The sequence below is a fragment of the Neurospora tetraspora genome (genome assembly GCF_033439725.1).
Source record: "Neurospora tetraspora strain CBS 560.94 chromosome Unknown B0H65scaffold_2, whole genome shotgun sequence".
NCBI lineage: Eukaryota > Fungi > Ascomycota > Sordariomycetes > Sordariales > Sordariaceae > Neurospora > Neurospora tetraspora.
The window spans coordinates 3,996,504-4,021,969 of NW_026944384.1; the positions used below are offsets into that span (position 1 = coordinate 3,996,504).

General features: G+C 53.1%; 10 protein-coding genes across 10 annotated transcripts; 3 read left to right on the forward strand and 7 right to left on the reverse strand.

Moving 5' to 3' along the window:
• Positions 1–565: 565 nt before the first annotated feature.
• Positions 566–2,820, reverse strand: B0H65DRAFT_115736 (uncharacterized protein). Its single transcript, XM_062820646.1, has one exon. The coding sequence runs from the start codon at positions 2,436–2,438 to the stop codon at positions 630–632; it is 1,809 nt and encodes a 602-aa protein (XP_062684653.1). The 5' UTR covers positions 2,439–2,820; the 3' UTR covers positions 566–629.
• Positions 2,821–3,727: 907 nt separating this feature from the next.
• Positions 3,728–4,789, forward strand: B0H65DRAFT_506783 (uncharacterized protein; the record flags this gene model as incomplete). Its single annotated transcript, XM_062828090.1, has 1 exon — positions 3,728–4,789. The coding sequence occupies one exon, from the start codon at positions 3,728–3,730 to the stop codon at positions 4,787–4,789; it is 1,062 nt and encodes a 353-aa protein (XP_062684654.1).
• A 510-nt stretch (positions 4,790–5,299) lies between these two features.
• Positions 5,300–9,716, reverse strand: B0H65DRAFT_568463 (RecF/RecN/SMC; the record flags this gene model as incomplete). The annotated part of the gene is made up of 3 exons (XM_062830392.1): positions 5,300–9,448; positions 9,514–9,607; positions 9,686–9,716. The coding sequence occupies 3 exons, from the start codon at positions 9,714–9,716 to the stop codon at positions 5,659–5,661; spliced, it is 3,915 nt and encodes a 1,304-aa protein (XP_062684655.1). The 3' UTR covers positions 5,300–5,658.
• A 1,503-nt stretch (positions 9,717–11,219) lies between these two features.
• Positions 11,220–13,288, forward strand: B0H65DRAFT_115777 (uncharacterized protein). The gene is made up of 2 exons (XM_062820647.1): positions 11,220–11,248; positions 11,374–13,288. Exon 2 carries the CDS (start codon positions 11,458–11,460, stop codon positions 13,180–13,182), a length of 1,725 nt encoding a protein of 574 aa, XP_062684656.1. The 5' UTR covers positions 11,220–11,248; positions 11,374–11,457; the 3' UTR covers positions 13,183–13,288.
• Positions 13,289–14,321: 1,033 nt separating this feature from the next.
• B0H65DRAFT_506786 (uncharacterized protein) lies at positions 14,322–15,134 on the reverse strand (the record flags this gene model as incomplete). Its single annotated transcript, XM_062828091.1, has 2 exons — positions 14,322–14,630; positions 14,682–15,134. The coding sequence occupies 2 exons, from the start codon at positions 15,132–15,134 to the stop codon at positions 14,322–14,324; spliced, it is 762 nt and encodes a 253-aa protein (XP_062684657.1).
• Positions 15,135–16,042: 908 nt separating this feature from the next.
• B0H65DRAFT_568466 (uncharacterized protein) lies at positions 16,043–16,837 on the reverse strand (the record flags this gene model as incomplete). Its single annotated transcript, XM_062830393.1, has 1 exon — positions 16,043–16,837. One exon carries the CDS (start codon positions 16,835–16,837, stop codon positions 16,043–16,045), a length of 795 nt encoding a protein of 264 aa, XP_062684658.1.
• A 1,267-nt stretch (positions 16,838–18,104) lies between these two features.
• On the reverse strand, positions 18,105–19,382 carry B0H65DRAFT_546413 (uncharacterized protein; the record flags this gene model as incomplete). Its single annotated transcript, XM_062829442.1, has 3 exons — positions 18,105–18,134; positions 18,239–19,022; positions 19,099–19,382. The coding sequence occupies 3 exons, from the start codon at positions 19,380–19,382 to the stop codon at positions 18,105–18,107; spliced, it is 1,098 nt and encodes a 365-aa protein (XP_062684659.1).
• Positions 19,383–19,721: 339 nt separating this feature from the next.
• Positions 19,722–21,203, reverse strand: B0H65DRAFT_457670 (uncharacterized protein). The gene has a single exon (XM_062826364.1). The coding sequence runs from the start codon at positions 21,115–21,117 to the stop codon at positions 20,140–20,142; it is 978 nt and encodes a 325-aa protein (XP_062684660.1). The 5' UTR covers positions 21,118–21,203; the 3' UTR covers positions 19,722–20,139.
• On the forward strand, positions 21,197–22,199 carry B0H65DRAFT_457672 (uncharacterized protein). Its single transcript, XM_062826365.1, has 2 exons — positions 21,197–21,891; positions 21,963–22,199. Exons 1-2 carry the CDS (start codon positions 21,491–21,493, stop codon positions 22,024–22,026), a joined length of 465 nt encoding a protein of 154 aa, XP_062684661.1. The 5' UTR covers positions 21,197–21,490; the 3' UTR covers positions 22,027–22,199.
• Positions 22,200–22,489: 290 nt separating this feature from the next.
• On the reverse strand, positions 22,490–25,222 carry B0H65DRAFT_457674 (Transketolase, thiamine diphosphate binding domain-containing protein). Its single transcript, XM_062826366.1, has 5 exons — positions 24,964–25,222; positions 24,789–24,884; positions 24,614–24,698; positions 22,893–24,551; positions 22,490–22,821 (listed from the first exon to the last, which is right to left on the reverse strand). Coding segments are annotated over exons 1-5 (1,959 nt in total). The 5' UTR covers positions 24,966–25,222; the 3' UTR covers positions 22,490–22,704.
• Positions 25,223–25,466: the final 244 nt, after the last annotated feature.

Genomic DNA, 25,466 nt, shown 5'->3' on the forward strand with positions numbered 1-25,466 from the left:
CAGCTGCTTCCAACGCTAGACTATCCAACGCTAGCCATTGGCCAATCGTGTGTAACCTCGGGGTCTATATCATCCCGGCGGCAGAAAGGACACGGAGCGATTTTGTGCCGACCGACCGACTGTTATGGCTTGTTTCCTTGTCCGACGGGCCGATAGAAAGCCGTCTCGAGGAGGTTATTTCGCTCTTCAAGACTGTGCTCCTTATTCATTGTGAGTGAGTGCCATCTCGGTATGTTCTGTTAATCTTGGCCTCGGACTTTGCACGACACCACGGTTGCGGATATCGAATAGCATCCACCAGGCAGTTGAGGACGAGATGTCTGACATGCGATGCATCTGAGGACATCATCATGGCTTGAATGCATAACCGTTACCCGCTACCACCCTAACTCTATTTCCCCTGAAAATAGGGCGGGAAATGTGCGATTTCAGGGCCATCCCAGATCCCCGGGTGCGGCACACGAGCCCAAAGGACATCTCGCAGCCAACCATGCCGTATAGCGATATCTGTCAGAAGGATTGCATCATTTCAGCCCTACAACAGAAGGCCCCTTTGCTTCAATATACCCCTACATAACCAACTCCAAGGTTAGGTATACAATGACAGCAACTCCGGTCCCCGAATCCCATCAACCAGTACATCTCTCTTCTGGCGGCCGCCACTCGAGCTCCAACCCTTCAAACACCCGTCTCTCCGCCGTCAACATATCCGGCGCCGGCTCACCATTCGGCCCGCTCTCATAATCGACCCAAGTCCCATCAGCCCTATTCCGAATCCCACTACTATCAAACTTGAGCGACCTCTCCTTCTTGCAATACCTCCTCAGATCCCTCTGGAAGGTCGTTCCGCTTGTCCACCCCAGCACCGCACACCCGGCCGTCTTCCACGGGCTGATGATGATATCCACCCTCCTGTGCGGATTCGGATTCTTCTTCTCGCCCGTCGTCCAGTGCAGATCCTGCCACACCACAAGCGCCTTATCCAGCGTATCGAACCCCGTTCCTGCTCTTTTCTCGTTCCCCTTCCAGGCCACAGGCACCTGCCCGCGCTCCGTGTTGGCCGTGCTCAGGATCAACGTGTGCGTGATGTAGTTCGATTGTTCCAGAGCCACGACGATCTGCTCGACGAAGCCCCTGGTCGCGGCCTCGTCTGGGTGGCTCAGCACGACATCCACGTCGCCGCTCGCCAGCTTGCCGCGGCGGTACCCGCCTACGATGACCATCTGGAATCCCGGGTGGATCTTGTTAGCGTGCTCGAGGATGATGTCGGATATGGACTCGACCTCGGCGCGAGGGATCTTCTGCTGAAACTCGTCGTAGTACTTGACGCCGATCTGTTGGACGCGCGTTAGGGTGTCCCAGCCGTATTCGACGATGTCGTCGAGGTCGCGCCAGCCTTTGTTGTAGAACTCGCGGGCCGTGGTCTCGGCGACGCCCCAGATCTCGTAGAAGAGCTTGAGGACGGCGAGTCGGGGGTCGGACTGGTCTTCTTTGGCCTCTTGTAGCTCACCGTGTTCTCGGTACTCTTGGTATAGCTGGGCGATCTTGAGGCCGCAGCCTGGTAGTCTCGCTACTTCGAAGGCGCTCCGGAGAGGATAGGGGTAGGAAGTGAGAGCGGCTATGGCGCTTGAATACGCGCGCACTCCAATCTTGTCGCCTAGTAGTGTCCTGGCTATTCTGATCTTCATAAGCTCCTTGATGAAGGGCTCGTTGGGCGGATGCATGAGTGCAGGACGCTGGCATGCATATGTGGTGTGTAGGTAGGCAGGTATGGGAGGCAGCTCTACTTCATGTTCTGAGGTAGTCATATGGAGCAATGCCGGGGCCTTGGTGATAAAGTGATCGCGTCGACCGTGGCTGGCGGTGCTGTGAGAAGATCCGGGCCGTGAGCCATGAAAAGAAGGCTTTGGGTCTGCTAGGGCTCGTTTGATGACATCCGCGGCCTTTGCTGGCGACACTTCCTTTGGCTTGGTGGGCTTGCCCAGCTGTTTTCTGCCTCTGTACAAGGTATAGTCATCTATTGGGAGGACTGTCCCGGCTTTGAGACACTCGGTAAACCATGCGAGCTTGACCACCTTGACAGTCGTGGGGGATGCTTTAAGAGTCGACTGAGTCGGCTGGGTTAGGAGAGGATGAAATTCGCCATCTGACGCAGTGTCCGAGTCTTCTGTGATAACGGACCCCGGTGTCTGGAATCTCCTTCGCTTCGGGCTGGGAGATGTAGGTTCGTCTTCCTCCGCTGGCGATATCTCCTCAGTTACAAGCTTGTGTTTTCTAAGCTCGAACAGGGCTCGTTCTCTCCTGTGCACCTTTCCCAGGACGACTTCGGCCTCGTTGATGTCATATGTGAGGGTTGGTATTTGCTCCTCCAACTCGTGGAGCTCATCCACTCCTAGGTTGGTGGGAAGCAGAAAAATAACCGGGAATTCCAGCGTCATTGTGGCCAAACGTCGACAATTCCAGTATCCAAATAGCTTGACATTATTCAATGGCGATGTCCAAAAGGGTCGATATGACGACGGCTTGTGTTGCTGAATATCAAATCCCGCGATATCCAAAATTGAGGGTACAAAACAATTGATATCCAATCAACACCAAGGTTTTAGAACAAGACAGCCAGCAAGCCCAGGTTTGATATCGGTAGTCGGAATCTTTGCCAGCCCGTGACGTGCATCGAACTTGTGCCTCGTGTTAACCATGCGCACGACTTGAAGATGGGATGAGCAGAATAATTGAAGGTAACCACCAAAAAACAAGAAAGCAAAGATCGTGGAGCCAGCCTTGAAAATCAAGCATGCAAAATCACCATTTCCGTTGTGGTGTTTGCAATAAGCAAAACAATCCGGAGCTCTGGTTGTTGGTTCGGAGTGACGAGCAGAAGTACTCCGTGCAAATGCTATCTTGCGAACTGTGCTTGGCATCTTGGTGGAAGTGGTCAATGCGCTTATTCGAGAAACTTTAGTACCGTATCTTACAAATCATACATGACCTAGACGCCTCAGGTTCGATTACAATTGCTCTTTCCATGGGTCAACGAAGTTGCCTTTCACTTATCGCCAGATGAAAGCTCCTAGCTCCTCTCTCACTTGATTTCTCTAATAGGTGTTTGTTTTTAATTCTGACGGTACAGATTACAGATACCAGGGATCATCCGCATGCCAGGGACCGGGCATTTGATGCAGCGGGACCGTTCACTAGCATTGCTTGGCGCTGTTAGAGAGCGGGAACAAGACCGCCTCAAGGTTCAACCTCAACCTTCACTTCACTTCGACTTTGATTCATCATCAACCGGCGTCATTCATTTGCGCCCGCAGGCCTATAGTGCCTCAACCATCGACGTGACTTTTGGCAGATTATAGAGACTCGAGGTTCTTAACGGCCGGCCTTTCTTTAACGGACTGTGATTGCAAATCTTGCTCTGGGCCGGCATCGGGCAAGTCTCTTTCCCGTAGCATCTCGGAGCCTCCATATCAGAGCCGTGACATCTCAGGCCGGGCATCCCTCTTTTTGTTCGCCATCATCCGCACATCTTATCGCCGCCGGCCGGGTGACTGTTCCTCGCCGACTTTCGTCCCATCGTCCCATACTGGTCACTCCCAGCGCTGGTCACTCCTCGTCACCCAACAACAGCAGTTCACCCATCTATCAACCAACATACATCGCACACCACTGAAAGCAACCCAACAAGGAGGGAAAGAGCACCCGCAAAGGGGCCAGCATCGCCACCATGGACATCGCCAAAACCCTCATCCGCTGCGTCATGCGCGCCTTCTACAGCACACAAGAGATCCTCATCATCGACGCTCTCGTCCAACACTCCTGCCTCCGCGACGACGACCTCGGCCACCTAATGAAGCTGGGCAACAAAGACCTGCACAAAGCCTGCGCCGGCCTGCGCGACGCCCGCTTCCTAGTCGTGCACACGCGACCCGAGCTCCAAGCAGGAAAAACGCGCCCGCAGAACAAGACGTACTACTACATCGACTACCGGCAGACCATCGACGCCATCAAGTGGCGCGTGTACAAGACCGACAAGGACATGCAGGGGATCGCCAAGCCGTCCGAGGAAAACAAGGAGTACGTGTGCCCGCGCGTGGGGTGCGAAGCGCAGTGGAGCCAGATGGAGGTTTTGGACTCGGTTTCCTCGCGCGGGTTCACCTGTCAACGGTGCGGCTCCGTGTTGGAGCAGGCTAAAGAGCGCGAGGCGCCCGGGCATCAGCAGTTGTCGAGGATGAATAACCAGTTCAAGTTCATGACGGATATGTTGCAGGAGGTCGACAAGGTGGTGATACCCGAGTGCAACTTTGATCTGGCGCTGGCGAATGCTAGGCCCATCGTCCGGCTGGAGACGCACGAGGTGGCGCCTAGCGTGCCGGTCGACTCGGCGCTGCACAAGCCCAGCGCCGTTAAAGGTCTGGCGAATACGGGCCCCAAGACGATGCAGGTTATCATCTCGAAGGGCGATGATGATGCGGAGCAGGCGGAGGCGGCGAGGAAGAGGCAGGAGGAGCTGCTGAGGCAGAACGCGCTGCCGGAGTGGATAACGTCCAGCTCGGTGCCGACGACGGGCGGATCCAAGGCTACTGGTCCGGCTGCTGCGTCGCTGCTTGATTCTTCGTCGTCGGCGGTTAAGGATGAGGCGGCGGTGGATGAGCACCCGGCTAAGAAGGTCAAGTTGGAGATCCAGGGCGATATCTCTGTCAAGAATGAAGACCCCATGCCTATGAGCTTCAAGATGGAGGGTGGCGATGATGAGGAGGACGATCTCGAGTTTGAGGATGTCATGTGAGCAGAGTGAACAGATCTGGCACAACTCGAAGGGAGAAAAGAACGAGAATGAAAGGCTCCAAGGAGCGTACAGAAAGACACGAACTTTAACATGCATTGGCGGGAACATCATCGATCGCTTTACTATTACTGGTAATATGGGGTTGGCCATAGAGCCGCTTCATACGGTCCTTGGACGTAAAGATCACTGCCACTGTTCATCGGAATCTACCAAGTCCGGTGTAGCGCGAAATCACAACTACAATGTGGCTATCGGGAAGAAGTTGAGAGGAATCAAATTGATTTCATGGCAGACGAGATTGGGTATGGTACGCACAGCCTAAAAGCAAAGGATGCGTCAAAGAGGGGGATATAAGAGGCATCATGGCGGATGACATCAAAATAGAGGGAATAGCTACTGCTCCTTAAGCATCGGGGTTTTAGCAGGCGGGGATCGGGAAGCAAAGCCATCAATCAGGTGGGCGTGGTTTCTTGCCTGCTGAGTACGTAAGAATCCCATAATCTTCAGAGAAAAGGAGAGGTGGTAACCTGGGTTTGACGCTCTCGGTTCCTTTTTTCTGAGACAAAATATACAAGGCTTCGCTTTGCCTCTCTATACACCGAGCAAAGCCAAATTGTACATAAGACTTTAACAGCACATAGCCGAACACAACCAAAAAGACCCCCCACAACGAGGATGGGAGGCAGGGGGAATCATCAAAAGGGACTAATCTAAAAAAGAAGGGAAGCATTTCTGTCCTTCAAACCACTTTGCAGTTGTGAACTACCAATTGATTGATGATTGCCTTCCTTTAAACTCCTTCCGTTCGCTTTGTTTACACTGCCCGCCCGCCTGAAGTGGTTTCACCAAGTTCACACACACCCCACCGCCTAATGGAAGGCCATGCATGGCATGGCATGAGACTTCACGGAGTCCGAACCAACGACTAGTTGTACTTGCGAAGCTGTAACGAAAACACGTGTGAGTATATAATCCTGAAAGATAGTCAGTAACAAGGAGCAAAAACTTACATCCAACGTCAAAGTCTTTGAGCTATTCACATCCTGATCGCGATAAACGCCCACCAAGCTCTCGCTATCCTGGAACAGCCCAGCCTTGAGACTGATGACGATAAACTGCATTCCGGGCCCCGCATGCTCGCGAATGTACTTCTTGATCTTCTCCACGTTAGCATTATCCAGCGCCGCGTCCACCTCGTCCAGCACGAAAAACGGCGACGGCTGGTAGCTGTGGATGGCGAACAGCAGCGCCAGCGCCGCCATGGTCTTCTCGCCGCCCGACAGGTGCTCCATGTCGCGGAACCGCTTGAGCGGCGGCATGGCGTGGTATTTGATGCCCGACAGGTAGGGAGTGTCCGTGTCCTCCTCGATGTCCAGATATGCCTGGCCACCGAGCGGATAGGCATCTGAGCGTGTGAGGTCCTTGTACACGTGCGTGATCTGCTCCTGGATGTGCGTAAAGGCCTTGTTGAAGAGCTCGAACCGCTTGTCCTTGACCTGGTTGAAGGCGTCCCGGGCGGCCTTGAGGGCCGCGCGCGAGTCCTCGAAGTCCTTTTCGGTGGACTCGAGGCGCGACTTGACCGACTCGAGACGCTCGATGGCGCGCATGTTGGGGTTGAGCTTCTCGATCTCGGCGGTGAGGGCCGAGATCTTTTCTTGCAGCTTCTCTTCGACTTCGTCGTTCGGGTCTTGGAGTAGGGCGTCATCGAGGTTGTCGTAGTTGATTTCGATGCCGTAGTCGTCCATGGCAGCCTCGAGAAGCTCGGCTTCCTGGTCTTCGTCTTCGCCATCAACATCCATGGCATCCTGGTCCTTCTGGAGCAGTACGTCCTCGTTTGGAATGTCGTCGAGAGAGCCCTGTTGGAGAGGGATCTGGATCTGCTCAAGCTTGCACCTCCTTAGTAGGGCAAGTTTTTGGGCACTGCTTTGCTGCACTGTAGCCTCCAGGTTGCTGATCTCCTTTAACCTGACTTCTATATCCCTGCTCCTCCTCTGTAGGTCTTGCTTGGCCTCCTGTACCTTCTTGGTCTTTTCTGCGTGGGAGGCCTTGAGCTCTTCTAGACTCTGCTCCAGCTCCTCGAGCGCCTCCCGGTCTTCCGCCATTTCCTCCTCAATGGAGGCCTTCTCTTGTCGGTATGAATCCAGATCTCGTTCGTGTCGTTGCAGGGTCCGTTCTAGTGACTGTATCCTGTCGCTGGTCGCCGTGTGCTGTGAGGTTTCCCATGTGATGTTGCTCTGGATGCGTTGTTTCTGGATATCAAAGTCTTGCCGCTTCTGGGCGGCTTCTTGTTCCAAAGTGCCCTGTTGGGCTTCATAGGCACGGACGTTCTCGTAGCCCAGCCTCTTGCAGAAATCTTTGAAGATCTTATCTTCGACGTCTGAAATGGCCTTTTCGAACTTTTGTACCGTTGCCCGCGTCCGCTCCAGCTCGCCGTGCTTTTCCTCATACTTGGGGTCATAGTCGTCCAGCTGCAGCTCCTGATGATCGAGCTCTTTCTGTTTGCTCTTGAGGTTCTTCTCAAAGGCGGCCAGCTCACCTTCCTGAATCTTGAGGCGTTGTTCAAGCGCCGTGAACTCGACGAACAAAGCATCCTCCTTAGCGCTTCGTCGCCCAGACTGCGCCAGAGCTGCCACCTCGTCTTTCAGGGACTGTGCCATCCGTTGCAGGTTCTGAATGTCGTGTTCCTCAAACCGACGCTTGCCGCCCTTCTCATTAGGCAAACGGCCACCGGTCATGGTACCAGCCTTGTGGATTACGAAACCTTCCAGGGTGACAGCCTTGACTTGGATCTTTCTGCCGTATACGATGTCCTTTGCGATATGGAGATTGTCGCAGACAACAGATCCACTACAAGCGTAGCTGATGGCACGCTCGAGGGAAGGATCAAAGTCGATTGTATCAATGGTCAGTCGCGCTCCGGAAATGCCCTTAACTGCCGAAACTGAGCTGTTGACCTTGATATTGTCGAGCGGAATAAACGTCAAGGGAGGGAATCGCTGCTCCTTGAGATACTGCACGCAGTCCATACCAACCTTCTCGGTGTCCACGACGACTGCATCGAAGTCACGTCCAAGGGCTGTGATGACCGCCTCGTCAAACTTTTTCTGTTTGGGCTTGCAGAGATCTCCAATACGGCCTCGGACACCTGGGTATATGCGCCTGAGGTCACTGATCATGTTTCTCAACCTCGTCTCCTTCTCATTCTGGCGCCGGCCAGATTCCGCATCCTCCAGCTTGCGAAGGATTTCCCGCAGCTTCTCCTCCTGGGCAGTCCTGGTCTGGTTTATCCTTACGCGCTCAGACTGGAGTTTGTTATACTCTTTCTTCTTGGCGGCGATATCGCTTCGGAGTTGTTGTACCGCGTCCTGGCTGGCGTCTCTTCTATCCTTGATCGACTGAACCTCGGTCTGCAGCTTTTCGATAGCGGCGTCAAAGTTGTCGATTTTGCCTTTCAAGCTGTTGACGGTGACCTCGTCACTCTTGAGCTGGCGCGTGAGGTTGGCCAGCTTGGCCCGGTTGTCGGCAGTTTTCTTCATAGCCTCGGCTTGAAGACTAGTGTACTCCTTGCGGTCCTCATCACTGAGCTCCTTGCCTTGCTTCTTGAGTGTTTCGGCCCATTGCTTTTCGAATTGCTGCTGCGCTTTCTCCACGGTGGCGAGATCCTTTTGCAATTTGGAGATGTTAGATGCTTGGCTGTCGCGGTCCTTTTTCACTTCGACAATGCGCTTCCGTAGCACACCCATATCTTGGGTGCTTTGCGCAATCTTTTCATCGATTGGCACAAGACTGTTTTCCTTGTCTTCGATGTCCTTTTCCTTGGCCTTGATGCTCCTCTCAACCTTGCCCACCTCACGTCCTACCGTAGCCTGCTCCTTACGAGCAGCATCCAGTTTATTTTCGAAGGCTTCAACGTTGCGACGGAACTCCTTGAGGTTTTCCTGGTGCTCCTGGATTTGCGCGCTAGATTCGTCCATGACCCTCTGAAAGTGATATAGCTTCCACAGGATGTGGGTAATGACGGCCTCGTCTCGTTCCTCGGTTTTCCGCTGGAAGTTCTCGGCCTCCTTCTTTTGCTCCTGATACTGCTTGATTTCCGAGTTGATACCTCTTCTCCGGTGTAGCTGGAAATTCTGATTCTCGGCAGCCTGCTCGACCTCGGCCTGCAACTTCTCATATTCGGCCTTGTATTCCAGACTTCCAGATATTTGTTCGATCAAGCGGGTAAGATCCTGAGGCGACTGCGAGGCAATGGCTTCAACGTCTCCCTGGAAGACCAGAAAGTTACGCGCCTTGATCAGGATATTTTCGGCCTCGAGCGCATCGTTGTACTGCTGGGCGGTAACCACTCTGTCGTTGATGCGGTACTCGCTGGATCCACCGTTTGCAATGGTTCGCTTCCATCGTTGCTCGTCGCCGGCATCGTCTTCGTAGACGGCCATAACCCAAGCCGTCTTGGGGTCGTTCCTCGATGACCGTTGGGAAGGATCTTCGTCTTCGCCGTCTTCGTGCCCATTGACGCCGTTAGTAGCGGGGGCAGCGGTGCCATCTTCTTGGATTTTCGAGGTTTTCATAACACGGCCACGGTAGACCAGGTCACGGAGATGGGTCGATCGGAGGTGTGATGATTTGATGCCCAAGACGAAGGAGATGGCATCCATCCTAGCAACGCGCGCGCCTGTCAATACGAAAGCAGTCCCTATCGACCGCAACCCGGTGCAACTTACGAGTTTGACTTTCCGGAGCCATTGGGACCGATAATGGAGGTGAAGTAGGAGTCGCCGAACAGGAGGGTGTGGTGGCCCTTGTAGGACTTGAAGTCTGGTTTACGGCAAACATGGTGAGTTTCGGCACGCTCGCGACCAAGTGTCGTGTTTCGGAGCAAAAACTAAGACCTACTGAAAAGCTCGAGACGGATGAGCTTGCCCATGTTTGCGGTTGCTGGTCTCCTGCAGGAGGACGCGCCTCCGGTATGCGATGGGATACTGGTTATAGTGCTGTTGTGCTAGCGCAGACGATACTCGCTAGAAATGGAGACTCGACGCGCTCCGACATGAATCCGCGGTGACGGCGCGATCGGGGAACATAAAAAGGCGCGTAAACAGGTCGAGGGTGATGCGATGGGTTGGAATCGCAAGCTTGTAATCGCAGGCAGACGTGGGCGCGGTAGCGGCAACAAAGTCGACCGGGTCAATCCAGTGTCGCGACTTTCCCCAATAATTTGCCCAGGGCAGGTCGCCAAGGTCGAGCATCTGTCGCATGCAGGAGGTGGGGGAGCACTGAGAGCGATTGAAGGACAGACGGGCGCTTGGACCATGCGATCCAGCTTGTGCCTAAGCTCAACGGCGGCAGAGGTGGGACGACAGTGCTGTAACTAAGGGTTAGGGTCATAGCCCATGATCTTATGTCCACCCTGCTTTGCTTTTGGAGCATTACTGGGAGCTGAAGGAGACGAGGTTCCAGACTGCTTGAGAATGACATGACAACATCTTACTCGGTGTACGTGTGTCCGAGATTGGCCAACAAATGTATATTTTTTTTTGACAACTTCCCCTTGCTTCGGGACAGCTACAGCCAATGCACAGTTCACCAGCCCGTATGTATGAAGAAGCAATGATGTTCTGGACCTGCCTCTAGTAGAACTCATCCATCAAGCCAAGGATGCCACGGGTCTTTCCAGCCTTACGAAACAGACGAAATCAAGCTTTCAACGTCTCGGATCTCTTCAAATCTCTTGATGAGAACATGTTGTGCTCGATGTCAGCAAAACGACAAGATGTGGCGTTGGATGGCTTGACTGACATGACAGACTTGGCAGCTCCCAGGGTTCTGAAGCAGCACACTAAAATCTGCAGCAACAACGTCAGCAGCGATCGGATCGCCAATGGCCCAGCATTCCCTGCCAATGTTAGGCCGGCTTGCATCACATGCTGGGGGAATCTGCATCCAAACACCGTCATTGGAGTCCTCGCACTAACAACACTAACATCCCGCCGTCCTCAGTCGTCACAAGGTCTTCTTTTTCCAGCTTCAAATCTGAGACATCTCCCATCTTCCCAGCCTTTTATCTGATCTATTTCAGACCACGTGTATCCATCTTATCCAAGTTTCTTATCTGCCCTCACAACATCGTGGATTATATCTGCAGCGATATCACCAAAAGTCAAGCATATGTCATTTTCCCGCGCATCCCGTCTCTTTTCACCCTGCATAGCTATTTGACGGGAGCCAAACAAAAAGCACTGACCCGCCACTGCCCGCATACCGAAAACACAACACAACTTTTGCGACGCGCTGCAGCCCAATCTTGACGACATCATCTCGTCTCGACCTTGCTGCTCCACATTTGATCAGCTAGAAATAGCTACGACATCCCCTCGACCCCAAAAACACCTGCTGCTGGTTTCACTTCTGCCAACTACGAGCCTTCTCCATCCATTGACGTCGCTATTTGAAGGCTGTGTAAGTAAATCTCCACCACACGAGGGTTTCTGACTAGTACATATCAAACCTATATGTACCTACCATCTCCCACTGCGATGACAATCATGTCTGCGAATTCAATCTGACCTATTTCTCCTCTACAGAAACTCAATTCCTCCCATATCACCCATTCCGATAACATTGTCGTATTTTGAGCAACAACAAGCATAGAACACGAACCACCAGCCATGGCCGATTTGGCGGAACCGGAGATCAGTCTCCCGGTGTCGGGACTGAGCCACAAGTCAGAAGGCGCACCATCTACCGATGGCGAGGCCATATTGACACCAGACACCACCTCAACACCACCCCTAAACTCTTCGCCAGGAGAACATGATCCGGATACCCCAACTCTCGATGTCACGACCCCGAAAAGTCCAGCAGTATTATCGAGGAATGGGTCGTTTTCCGGGAGCATGAGCAGCACTCTCCACGACGAGTGGGATGTCTTCCCTCCTCTCGATCGCTTGACCGTTCTCGACCTTCTCGATAACTTTGCGCTCCCTCAGCAGCTGGAAAAATTGCAGAGAGGCATCCATGCCCGAACAGAGAAGATGCGCAAGTCTGGCGAGGCCCTGAAAGAAAAGAGTGCGATTGCCCGAGAGCGCATGGTGGATGAATGGCGCAAACGAGTCCCAACAGCCGAGGAGCAGCTAGAGCGATACAAAAAGCGGATGCGCACCAACGTTGATAAGCTAGGAAAGCGCTGGAACGATACCAAGGCCATCACACTCCGCGAGAAAATAGCCTTCATCTTCGGCGTCATGAACATCTTTATCAGCGGCTACTTGATTGGCGCGTTCCCCGAATGGTTCCATATTTGGTACACGGTTCAGATCCTCTATTTCATGCCCATACGCTTCTACAAGTACCACAAGCAAGGCTACCACTACTTCCTTGCTGATCTCTGTTACTTCGTCAACTTCCTCCTGCTCCTCAGCCTGTGGGTGTTCCCCGGCTCGAAGCGCCTCTTCACGGCCGTCTATTGCTTGGCCTACGGCAACAACGCCGTGGCCATCATCATGTGGCGCAACTCCCTTGTGTTCCACAGTCTCGACAAGGTCACCTCACTCTTCATCCACATCATGCCATGCGCGACCCTGCACTGCATCGTGCACCTCCTCGACCCAGACGAGCAGCGCGAGCGCTTCCCCTCCATCTGGACCATCAAGACCTCCCCTCCCGGCTCCCCGACCGCCTACGCCAACGTCATCTCCATGCTGGCCTGGTCCACGATCCCGTACGCCATCTGGCAGCTCTCGTACTACTTCTTCATCACGGTCCGCCGCCGCGACAAGATCGCCGCCGGCCGCCCGACCTCGTTCACCTGGCTGCGCAAGTCGTACTCTAAGAACTGGCTCGGCAAGGCGATCCTGAACCTGCCCGAGTCCCTCCAGGAGTCGGCCTTCATGCTGATCCAGTACACGTATGCCGTTTTGACCATGCTGCCCTGCCCGCTCTGGTTCTACTACCGTTGGTTGTCGGCCGCTTTTCTCATGGGCGTGTTTACCTGGTCCGTCTACAATGGGTCTACCTACTACATTGACGTGTTCGGCAAGCGCTTCCAGAAGGAGCTCGAAGCAATGAAGGCCGAGGTGGCAAAGTGGCAGCATAGCCCCGACGGCATGATGCAGAGCCCGATGTTGACGCCGCATGCTGTAGGGCAGGAGGAGGAGAATAAGAGGCTTGGTGAGACGATCAAGAATAATGGTGAGGGTAATGGCAATGGTAGCTCGGGCTCGAGCACAAGCAGTTTGGATAACATTCCGCTTTTGACCGAGGAGAAGGGCGAACCACCTGCGAGTGTAACTGCGACCGCGACCGGTGCGGAGGTGGATGGTGGCGCGAAGGATGTGGCGAGGGCGAGGAGGCCCGGTGCAGAGTTGTTTACTGCTGGGGCAGCGCCGTCTTGATTGAGTTTTTTTTGGGTTTGAAGCGAGCATGTTGTGACTTGATGCGGTTTGAGATATGGCTCCTCTTTTTGGTTTCATTTACAGATAGGTACTCCCATGTTATGGAAGTAAAGCGCCACCCCTGTGTTGACTTGTATGGACATGGCTTGGTGGAGCAGAAGTGTTCGAGTGATGGTTGAAATACCCACATTTTTACGTTTTGATATCCTTAATGTTGACTATCTGTTCACACCCGTTTTCTGTTCATCTACCAAGTGATGATGTTTGTATGATTGCTATATCGTGTATAATGTGGACTCGGCGTACCTTTATCATTTTTTCTCTCTCTTTTTTCCGTCGAAGAATAACATCGGTTTGGGCACCAAGGACATCATAACACGCGGCATAAATCACGAGGGGCGGTTAGTTCTCAAAACTACTTAATGGGCCAAATCAAATTATTGAAGCAGCTAACTTTCTATCTAGCGATCTGCTAAAAAACCAGGCCTGTATACAGCGAGACGGCCCCCCTTGAAGTCCAAGCACTCGATCATATTCCCGGGTTCGTCATGTGAACAGCGGAGTGCTCCGAGAATCCCAAGCCACTGCGTCTACTATGCCGAGAGGTGATCGTACTATAAGGTGAGCCGCGTATCTCCTGTGTTTGTGGCCTGAAAGGTGCCGATGACGAGGATGGCGTACGTATACTGTCATCGGCTGAAGTGAGAAGAAAGGAGTGTGTTGGTTGAGTTGAACTTCCGCATCATATCGTTAGCTGAACTGGGGAAAAAAAGGAGTGTGTTGGTTGAATCAGACTTCCGTATCATGTCGTCAACTGAACTGGGGAGAAAGGAGTGTGTTGGTTGAGTTGGACTTCCGTATCATATCGTCAGCTGAATTGGGGAAAAAGGAGTGTGTAGGATGAATTAGACTCGGTCGTTGATAAATCGGGATAAGCACCGAGGTGTGGGAAGAGAAGAGAAAGAAGGCCAGCAAGAAAACTGGAAGTAAGTGATATCGAGAAGCGACTTTGGGACCATATTCTGCTGTTGGTTTATGGGGTTCTGGAAGTCTGCGTGAGGCTTCCGTGTACCGATCTTATTGTCGTTCTTGATGGTTCCAGTGGCAGGTAAGCTTCCTGGCTGCTTTTTGCCGTACGGTCAACACCCACTGAGCTCCGCTTCAAGATTACGGATCAGGCCATGAAGCTCTTTAAAAGGCTCTAGTTTCTTTTTGAGAAAATCAGCGATCTCTTGAGCAATGGTTAACTCCTCCAGTGCTTTCACATCATCGGGCCTTAGCTGAAGTAGCTCAAGGACTGAAGTACTCTTCAGTGCGTCCGCCGTCCACGCATCCCTGATGCGTAGCTCCTGGTAGAACTCAATCATCCGCTCAGTGTCTGAGATCTTCTGCCCAAGCTTTTCCTCAGCTTCACCGCAGAGCTCAAAAAACTTCTGGAAATCCACATCCTACAGTTTCTTCTCGGCGGCTGTGTGCGCAAATGACGCCAAGTCCCATACAATGCTGATGCATGGACTGATTCCAGGCAATTTGTGAACTTGACCAAGAAGCTCCTTAATGGCTTTCAGCACAGCCCATCTAGGGCGGATGCTAGCAGCAATGCTGTGGAAGTACTCGTGATAGGTGCGATCGGATTCTTTCCCCCTCTTAATGAAAAGGCGACCGAAGCCGTCCATTCCAATGTCGATGAGGATGCCCTCAGGATTGGAAATGGAAATGTCCATCATGATATCAGTCACTAGGGATTCGAAATCGTCCATGAACTCAATCGCGCTGGTAGCATAGAAAAGAATAGCTTCGTCTGAGATACGATTGGAGTCCGGTTCCTCCAAGATACGGGTAAGGCCACGGATTCTCTTCGTCGTGTCGTCGATGCCCTCGCTTTCAGAGTCTTGTGCTGCGTCACGCTTACGTTTCCGAGAAGCGTCATCGTGCTGCGTAGAGGTCGACATGATGTCGCTTCGGTCAAGAGCACGCCGTAAAAGATTGAACCGATCCGTTACTGCTCTGCGCAACTGCGTAGGGTATGACTCCTCTCTGCTACAGTCTGAGTTAGATCTGATCTCGCTCAAGGGACTTGCTCGCAAAACGTCACCGGGGCAGAACTTGGCTCGACAACGAGCGGGGAGTGAAACGGAAGTGAATGACAAAATGCTTACCGATGGTAGAGTATGACACTGAAATGCAATCCTGCGGCGCGATATGCCTTCCGTATCCTTTAGAACGCGGACTGAGGCTGGGGTAGGTCAAAGTGTCGAAGGGTTGAGGGTTGAGTGATGTCGTGGTGATCAGATTCTCAATTTGCATGCAGCCGAACAAGTAAAAGTGAGTGACTCGAGAGCACCAGGCTTGTTCGAATGAGAGTACCTCGATAGAGGCTAGTGCAGGCAACAGAGGGAACGGCCTTGGACAGTTGAGGTCTGCTTTGGCGAGAATCAAAGCTCGAGATTGTTGTTGGAAAGGGAGAAAAGTTTCTGTTCCAGTTCGAGGGAAGAAAGGGTACTTTTATAGTGCACTTGCAGACCTCCGAGACGAGATAGCAAAGTTGAGATGGAAGAGAAATGAAACGTTTGCTTCCCGCAAGTGTCTGAACGTCATCAGACTTCATTCACATTGACATCGATTGCGCAGACTTCGGTCTTGACACCTCGCGTCTGATATACTTGGTCTGGTTTTTCAATCTCGTGCTATTTATGCATTTTCCTCCTATTATCTACCTCTACCGATGATCTTACAAGTACACGAACACTGCCGGATGGTGACAGCGAAGATACTTCCAGGCAGGCATTTCTCAAAGCGGAAATGACACTTCTCGGAGCGAATGCAAACTGATCTTGCCAGTCCAACACAGCTCCCAACTTCATGATTCCTCGGGAATGAAGCCAGATAGATACAATCCACGATTGTCTTCGAGAGCTTTACGGACGCGGCAAACAGTCCGAAGAAACTCCTCAAGCTTCCCCGATGGCTGAACTCTCTCCTCAACAAATTTCTTCAGAGCAAATCGGTCTTCTTTTGCAAGATGAGCCGCTATGGTTCGCCAATCATTATCGCCTAATTCAAAGGCATGGCAAACGTCCCTAATCCTAACACTCCCGATATCTGACAATTGCATGTCAACCAACGTCTTCTGTGCGAGCAATTGCATTTTTCGTATTTCGTTGCAGAAACTGTCACAAATTGTCGAGGCACCTTCCAACACGGGCTCCGGGATGGGATGCTTGGATTCTTTAAGGTCCTGGACATTCCAGAAGAACGTGAACCACGGAAAATACTTGGGATATTTGGGACGTCCTACACCCAAAATCTTCTTGGTATCGTCGAGGAGCTCAATCAAAAGCGATAACAAGGTCGACCGGGCACTTCTTGTATCCTTGACATGTGTGAACTCTCTCGCGAAGCTTTTGCACGACGAGCCAGGGGTGTGAACTTGGATTCTGCCAAACTGATCGATGGAAAAGTTCTCTAGCATCTCGCTTCCGATTAGGCCAAGTTGTTCGACGGCATGAAGTCCATTCAGGAGCCGGGCTTTGTCGGTGTAGTCTTCCTCGGACGTCTTGTCGGGTAGGTTGATGAGACGTAGAACACTCTGTCGCTGCTCCACCTCTTCTTCGACACGACGTAGAGATTCGGCTACCCCATTGACAGGGTTCATTTTGCCTCGGATGAATGCGGGCAACTAATGTAAGTTGCGCAGTGCTCTTCGATATGAAGCCGTGGACAGATCCGTAGAAGATGAAGGAACTCCCTGTTCGTCCCGCTGGATATGAATATGAATTCACAGCTCTGCTCCATCTCATTGTGTTAGTAACAGTTCACCACACATAGCTGCCTTCGATAAGGCCCGGGCATTATGCCATGAAACAAATTGATGGATGATAGATGAATCGGTTCTTGTGGAAACTCACTGAATGGAATAAACAGAACTTATTTTCTGTCTTCACTGTCGTGGAGTTGACGCCTGGAAGGAACAGCGTCTAGCCCAGTTGTGGAGGAAATGAAAATGGGCACGAGCAAGCTCGCAAAGTGCTTCAAATGAGAAAACTTTGTGATATTGGAGAGGAACAGAGCCGTGAGTAAAGTTGCTGAAGTAGCTGTGAGCAAAATATTAGAGAGGCCAAAAAATTGGTAGTATGGTTGATTCATAAGAGCAAGAGAAGCCAAAAATAAAATAAAAACAAGAAAAGTTTGGGGAGCCTGGGTTTATATACACGGTTCCTCGCAGCCTACAGACTTCCAACCTTCCGTCCGGCTTATCTTTGGGAATAGCTTCCTTCCTTGACAGCCATGGCATCCTTCCCCTTCTAAATGGCTTCCTTCTGTGCCGGCGACAAGCTACTTCTTAGAATAAGGTATGCCTTCTATATATCAACGGCTACCTTCCCACATATCAACCGCCACCTTCCCTCATTACGGGGCAGGTAAGAAGGTGGGGATGGCCGTATGGGCAGGCATGCGTTGCTCGGTCCCGACAGCAACAGTGTCGGAGAAATGAGCTCAGAGAACCCGGTTTTGCTGAAGCCGCGAGCCGAACCCCGTATTGAGGAAAATGAGAGGACGCATTAGAAGACAGTTGCCGCCAGCAGTATCGGAACTCTACATGCATAGGCAAGAACCAAGCAAGATGGACAAGAGAACGAACCAGGAGGCAAGCCCTGTGATGTAAACAGGAAAGAAAGGCTAGAGAGAGAGACTCTTGCCAATTAGACTTTGGACTGAGAACTGACTTCATGGAGCGATCGAATTCTTGAGATGATCGAAAGGAAGGAACATCTCCAGGAAGGAGCAACTACTCATCCGGGCTAGAAGCGCCTCAGAATCTTGGCTAGCACAAAGGGAACAGCCTGAGTATCGCACTTCCGCGAACTAAGGTAACCACAACCCTACCACTCCCCCTCACATCTCCGAGTCCATACACCCTCTCAAACCCTCATCACGGCACCACCCCCATTCTGCCGGCACACATAGCATCGATCAAACCGCCATCACAACCCCACCCATCCCAAACTCACTCTCAAACCACCTCACCCTCTCAGCCTCTCAGAGAAAAACTTACACTCAAAACAACCTCCCGCACCCTCCTCGCCATCTCACTAACCCTCCTAACCCCCTCCTTCCTCTCCTCAAAAAACCTCACAATCCCTTCCTTATCCTTATCCCCTCCACGTCCCTCCACCATACCCTCCAGCCTCAAGAAATCCTGCACCCCATTCAAGCCGAGAACCTCCAACGACCTTCCAATCTCAGGAAAATCCTCCATCTTGGTCTTGATACCTCCCACCGACTCGGACGGCGCAGACACCAAAGCGGTGGTGTGCAGATCGACTAACTTGATGGCTGTGTCAGCGGACCGGTAAAGAGCGCGGCACTGGGTGGCGAGGTCTTGAAGTTGCTGGTTTCCGAGGAAACCAGGACCGAGGGACTTGTCTGTGACACGGCGGCAAAGGGCGATGAAGGAGATCCATTTGAAGTTGTCGAAAACAGGGAGGGAGTGCAGAGACAAAATTTCCTCCAAGAGCTTGGTGGTCAGGTCGATGACTTGTTCTTTGGCCCTGATCTCGTCGTATGCGATCTGAAAGGCCCTAACAAAGTTGTCATCCTTGCCCTCATCCTCGCCCTCATACAATATGTAGCATCTCTGCTCCTTCAACTTGAACAGCCGACCGGATCTGTCGACGCCCCAGTTATCGGTGACCCAGTCCCAGAGGTCTCTGTCCTTCTCGCCAAGCCAGTTGAAGAACTTGACAGAGGCGATGCCGTTCAAAACGCGCGCCTCGTCGACGTCGGTGTATACCTTGCCAGGCTCAGGAGTGGCGGCGGCGGCGGCGATGACTACCTTGCTCTGAAAGTGGAAGAGGCGACGGATATCTCTGGTGTTCTTCTTGTTTCTTTTTTTTGGCCCTTTCATAGGCGCACTATTCTTGGAAGGTCGGGCCTTCGTATTCGTCGTCTGTGTCGAAGGGTGAGCTGGTGAGGACTTCCGGTTTCGATTCCGGTTTCAAAAAGCTTTCATCCTCTTCGTCCGCGTCGTAGGAGGCCTCGGACTCTTCTTCGTACTCGTCTCGTTCGCGCTTCTGTGAGGCGGGATGGATGGTGGACAGTTCGAGCGAGGCGGTGGTCAAACTGGCCAAGTTGACGGATTTACGGAGTGGTTGGGACTGGACCAACTCCGGCTCGGTCCTGAAGATATCGTAAGGCATCTTGCTTGGAGTTCTGTTCATAACCATAGTAGATTAGTACACTGATACCAATTGAAGCATTGATACTGCTTGGAAGATGGAAGTGAGGTAATGCTGAATGGTCGAAAGCTCACCAATGATGAAATATTTGTGGAAAAGTTCAATGCCGCTCTGACTTTGAAGCGTTCTTGACTTGGGATTGGGCACGAAGAACGGACTCGTGAATGGGCGGAGATGGGATGGCAATCTTCCCAATCGATAGACCGCAAGTAAACAAGTGCGAGCGAGGTTGGTCGATTGTCAGAGCAAAGCCTGGCTCGACAGCGCAAAATTGACGAGGTTGTTAATGGACAAGGCTGTTGATGGAAGAGAGAGGTGATGGAAGAGAGAGGTGATGGAAGAGAGAGTTGATGGAAGAGAGAGTTGGTAGAAGAGAGAGTTGATAGAAGAGATGACAGAATGTATGACGGTTGAAAGACTCGAGACTCGCCCAAGACTTGGAAAGTTTTCGAAAAGAAGTTGATCGCAAAAGTGATGTCGAGTGTCGCTGATTGTTAACTCGCAGAAAGTTTGCAAAGAGGACGAAGAAGAGGAAGACAGACGGCCGACTAAATATTACATCCTCGGACCTGCTGCTAGCTGCAGTGTACAATAGGAACCTTCAATAAGACTGTACAATAGGAGTGATTCTCTATTCAGAGCCTGCATCATGCGAAGACCGAGAACCTGAGATTTCATCCCAACTCCAAAACGGCAATTCACTTCAGACCCCTCTTATTCAGATCTCGAATATCTCACCAATACCCTCACCACCACCCCGCCTATTCTCCACCAAGTCGAGCCTCCAGCCGTCCCAGTTCTTCAGCGCCCTCTTGAGCTCCTTGATTCGCTCCAGCCTCTTCTTCTGCTCTTCCTCACGTGCACGACGGAATGCCTCCTCATCAAACTCCATGTCGTCATCCTCAAGTAGCTCATCAAGAGCACCGCCGTGGCCATGATGGTGATCCCCGCCACCCGCAGCACCGGTAAGCGCATTAAGGCCACTTGTAAAGAACTCACCCAATCCGCCGCGGCTCTTGTGATGCTGGTGACCGTGCGCGGATGAGTGCAATCCACCGCCGAGGTCGACAGTTTCGAACGCCTCAGGCCCGACTTGCAACTCCTTCCTCTTTTCATGCCAGATGCCCCTCCTGAGATCGGTATTCTCAGCTTCCAGCTCTCTGACACGCTTCTCCAACTTGAGACGGCCCTCCTCCTCAAGCTCATCCAGGCCTTCCTCCACACCACCGCCTTCCCGGGCATCCTTCTTTCGCAGTTTCAGGTTCTCCTCTTCCAACTTCTCAACCTTCTGCTTCAATTCCGCCAGCTCCTTATCTACGACCTCCTTATCCTTCCTCAGAGCCTGTGTCCTGCCATCCTGCTCCTTGTGCAACGTCGTAAGCGTAGCAACCTTCTTCTCCCACGCCTCCGCCTTCTTCGCCAACTCATCCTTAGCCTTATTCGCCTCCTCCACCTCCTTCTCCAGCGCCCTTAACTTCGTCTCCGCCGACGCGCGCTGCGACCCCTCCTTGACCGCCTCCTTCGACACTCTTTCCAGATTCTGCTTCAAATCCGCCAACTCCTGCTGCGCCAGCCCGGCCGCCTTCTCCGCCCGCGCCAGCTTCTCCTCCAGCGCCGCGATCTGCTCGGACGGCCCCGACGCCGAAGCGGACAGCTTCTCCACCTGCGCGCGCAGCCTGGACATCTCCAGCTCCATCGTCTCGATCGTCGCCGACTTGCTCTGCAGTTGCGCCTCCAGCTGCGCCGTCGCCGCCGAGGGTGACCCGCCAGCACCACCCACCGAGATGGACGGCGAGCGGCCGTGCGCGCCGCCTCCGGCACCGTTCCCGCCTGCGCGCGCTAGTTGTGTCTGCAGCTGAGTGTTTTGGCGCTGCAGCGCGGCCAGCTCGTTCTTGAGCTTCTCCACGTCCTCGGCCCCTTCCCCACCTTGTTTACCATCTTCCGCCTCGCGGAAATCTGCCAGTTCCTCCTCGGCCTTCTGCCACCGCTTCTCTGCGTCGGCGGCCTCCTTGGCCAGTCGCTTGTTTTCCTTCTCTAGCTCTTCGATGCGACTGACGTGCTTGCGGTAGATGTCAGGGGCGGTCTCGCCGTCTGGGCTGAGGAAGCTCGGGGACAGCGCGCCGGGGGCGCCCGAGATGGAGGCATTGCGGAAGGAGGTTGACCGGGCTCGCGATTGTTCGGCGAGAGAGGGAAGTGTTGGTGTTTGCAAAGGAGCCGGGGATTCGGCCTTCTCCTCCTCTTCGGCGGCGGTCGTATCAGTCGCCGTGGGCTCCTCGGCTGCGGCTTCGGCAGATGTCGGGGATGTGACTTCTTCGGATGGTTTCTCTTCGGTCTCGTTCGCTGATTCTTTGGGACTCGAAGGAGTATCGGCAGGGGCTTCTTCGGATGTTGGCGGGTTGTCTTCCTTCTTATCCTCCTTCTTGGATGCGCCGCCAGCCTTCTTGGCTTTCTGCTTCTTCAATGCTTCGAGCTGAATGAATGATTGTCAGTCCCTGTGGGCTAAACGTCGAGTAATACGTATAGTCAAGCACGGTACTGTACCCTCTTCTTAGCGGCGGCGACCTTCTCGGCCTTGGCCTTGTCCTCGTCCGCCATGATGAGCTAGCTCTCGTTGTTACTGGTAGTTGCCGATAAGAGAACCAGTTCCGCCGGGATTAAACTAGCTTGGAATTGATCGTAGGGATTTCGAGGTCACTCGTCAAGGAATGGACGCGCTTCTGAATTGATAGAGCAGGAGTATGTCAGGTTATCGTTGGATTGGGAGTTGTTTGTTGTAGCTTCCCAAGCTGTCGCAACGCGGGCAACGTGCTAGGGAGCTGCAACAGTGCTTGAGCAGCCAGCTGGCATCTGGTTGCCGCCCACTAACATCGGCCGGCAGGGGTGTCCGATTTAGCGAGCCACAGGGGTTCTCAATGTGGCACCAACCACCCCTCCCCCTTTTGCTACGATAATCCGACCTCAGCTCGTGTAACCATCACTGGTGTTAATATAAAACCGTCAACATGATACTTTGCGCGACTGTTTGCCCACTGGGATCAGAAAAATTCAATGCTTTTACAAACGCTATGTGAACTTTCAAATGGATTCTATTTTCATAACATTCGTATCATGAGGGCGGCGGTTTTTGTTGCCGCTGATGACCCTCTTAAAGCGTGGACTGACACTTCTCTCCTAATAGGATGTCGCCCGCGCCCTAAATGTTGCCTTATTTATAAATCCGAACCAAGATATTCCGATCCTTCCTTTCCTTCCATTACCCCGAAAACGACACCTCTTTTTTTTCTTAGATGAGCTGCTGGAAAGCCCTGTTGATAGGAGAGCGGATGTTGGGGACGTCCTTCCAGAAGTCGACGGTGGCGATGGCGCGCTTGGCAATGCCCTCGGGAGTGAACTCGAACTTCTGCAAATCGCAAAAACGTTAGCAAATGCGCCAAAGAAACATACAAAGAGGATATTGGAAGGGGGACTTGCCTTGTAAACATCAAGGTAGGCACCGGAGGCACCGAAGCGGTTGAGACCGAACTGCTCGTGAGAGTACTTCTCCCAGCCCATGGTGCTCATGACCTCAATGGACATGGAGGGGATGCCGTCGGGAAGAACGCTGAGGCGGTAGTCCTTGGGCTGGGCATCGAAGACCTCCATGCAGGGCATAGAGACGACACGAGCCTTGATGTTGTGCTTCTCCTTGAGCTCCTTGACGGCATCAATGGCAATGCAGACCTCGGAACCGGTAGAGATAAGGGTGATGTCGGCACCCTCAACCTCGTGGAGGACGTAACCACCCTTGATGGCCTTCTCGATGGTAGAACCCTCAAGCTGGGGAAGGTTCTGGCGGGAGAGAGCGAGGATGCTGGGGGTGTGCTTGGAGGTAAGGGCAACATAGTAGGCAGCGCTGGTCTCGTTGCCATCGGCAGGGCGCCAGACCATGCAGTTGGGGAGAGCACGGAAGTGGGCCAGGGTCTCAATAGGCTGGTGAGTAGGGCCGTCCTCGCCAAGACCGATCGAGTCGTGGGTGGCAACCCAGATAGCGCGGACCCGAGAAAGGGCAGAGAGACGGACGGCACCGGCAGCGTAAGAGACGAAGTTGAGGAAGGTACCACCATAGGGGATCAAGGTGCCATAGGCGGCCATACCGTTCATGATGGCACCCATACCGTGCTCGCGGACACCGAAGCGGATGTAGCGGCCGGAGTAGGTACCGAGACCAGTGGCGGGAGGCTGGAAGTCAATGGCACCCTTCCACCTGGTAAGGTTGGAGCCGGTCAAATCGGCGGAACCACCAACGAGCTCGGGAACAGCCTCGAAGATCTTGTTGAGAACAGTCTCGGAAAGCTTGCGGGAAGCGACGGCGGGGTCAGAGGGGGTGTAGACAGGGAGGTGCTTCTCCCAGCCCTCAGCGAGATCACCCTTCTGGCGGCGGACGAGATCGTCGTGCTCAGCCTTGAACTCCTCAGCGTACTTGGCGAAGAGTTGGTTCCACTCCTCCTCCTTCGCAGCACCCTTGGCGGAAGTCTTGTGGCAAAGGTCATAGACCTCCTGGGGAACGGCGAAGCTCTCCTCGGGGTTGAAGCCGAACTTCTCCTTGAGCTGCTTGATATCGTCAGCCTTGAGGGGCGAGCCGTGGACATCGTGGGTGCCCTGTTTCTTGGAGCCGAAACCAATGGTGGTCTTGAGCTGGATAAGGGTAGGCTTGTCAGTGACCTCCTTGGCCTTCTGGATAGCATCAGCGATCTTGTCGAGGTCGTGGTCGCCATCCAGGACGGTGACTATGTGCCAGCCGTAGGCCTCGTAGCGCTTGAGGACGTCCTCAGTGAAAGCCTGGTTGGTGTCACCGTCAATGGTGATCCTGTTGTCATCCCAGATGGCAATGAGGTTGCCAAGCTGGAGGTGACCAGCCAGAGAGCAAGCCTCGCCGGAAACACCCTCCATCAAGCAGCCATCACCCATGAAGCAGTATGTGTAGTTGTCGACAAGGTCGTAGCCGGGCTTGTTGAAGACGGCAGCGGTGTGAGCCTGGGCAATGGCAAGACCAACGGCGTTGGAGATACCCTGGCCGAGAGGACCAGTGGTGACCTCAACACCGGGGGTGTCGTGGGCCTCGGGGTGACCGGGGGTGATGCTGTCAACACGCTGTTTGCGCGATAAGGTGTCAGCCTTGTGTATCCTTTCGCCAAGAAACAGTGGAAACTTACGCGGAAAGCCTTGAGGTCGTCGATGGTAAGGGCATAGCCGTAGAGGTGGAGGAGAGCATACAGGAGCATGCAGCCGTGGCCGTTACTAGGAAGAGAGGCAGACTTGTTAGTCAAATTCTTGCTCCCATGGGGCTCGCTAAAGCTCCGTTTTCGGCGCGGGGCAATTTGCACTTACGAGAGAACGAAGCGATCACGGTTGAGCCAGTCGGGGTTCTTGGGGTTGAAGTTCATGAAACGGTTGAAAAGGACGTGGGCAACGGGAGCCATGCCCCTAGAAAAGATGTCAGTACATATTACGCTGGAGAGAAGCATGCAGCTTCCACTTGAGCTGTCTTGTCGGCGCAACTTACATGGGGGCACCAGGGTGGCCGGAGTTGGCATGGGCGGTAGCATCGGCCTAAGCAGGTAAATTCTGTCAGCATAACTGGTTCAAACCATAAGACATGCAGCTATTTCCCAAATGTCTATCATGGCGAACCCGTAGCTCGTGGTTGAGGCCCGAGAAACTGGTTCTCGCGATGATGACTCTTAGTGGGGTAAATCTCGCTCTTCCCCATGACGGGGCGCGGGGATTGCAAGACTGCTTTGTTGGGATTTTGGAGAACGCTGAGAGCGCAAAACAGAGTGCCAAGGGTATTACTTACAGCTAACACACGGATGGTGTTGATGGCGAGCTGATCTGTCTCGGTGAAGGACGACATGTTTGCGATTCTGGACAAAGATGTCGGGTATGTGATGGGAGAAGGGTTCAAGAAGAGAATTTGCAGAAGCAGAAGAGAAGAAGATTAGTAAAGACAGGAACTGGGAGGCGGGGTCAAGTTATGTATCAGACGAGCACCTGGCAGCGATGGCA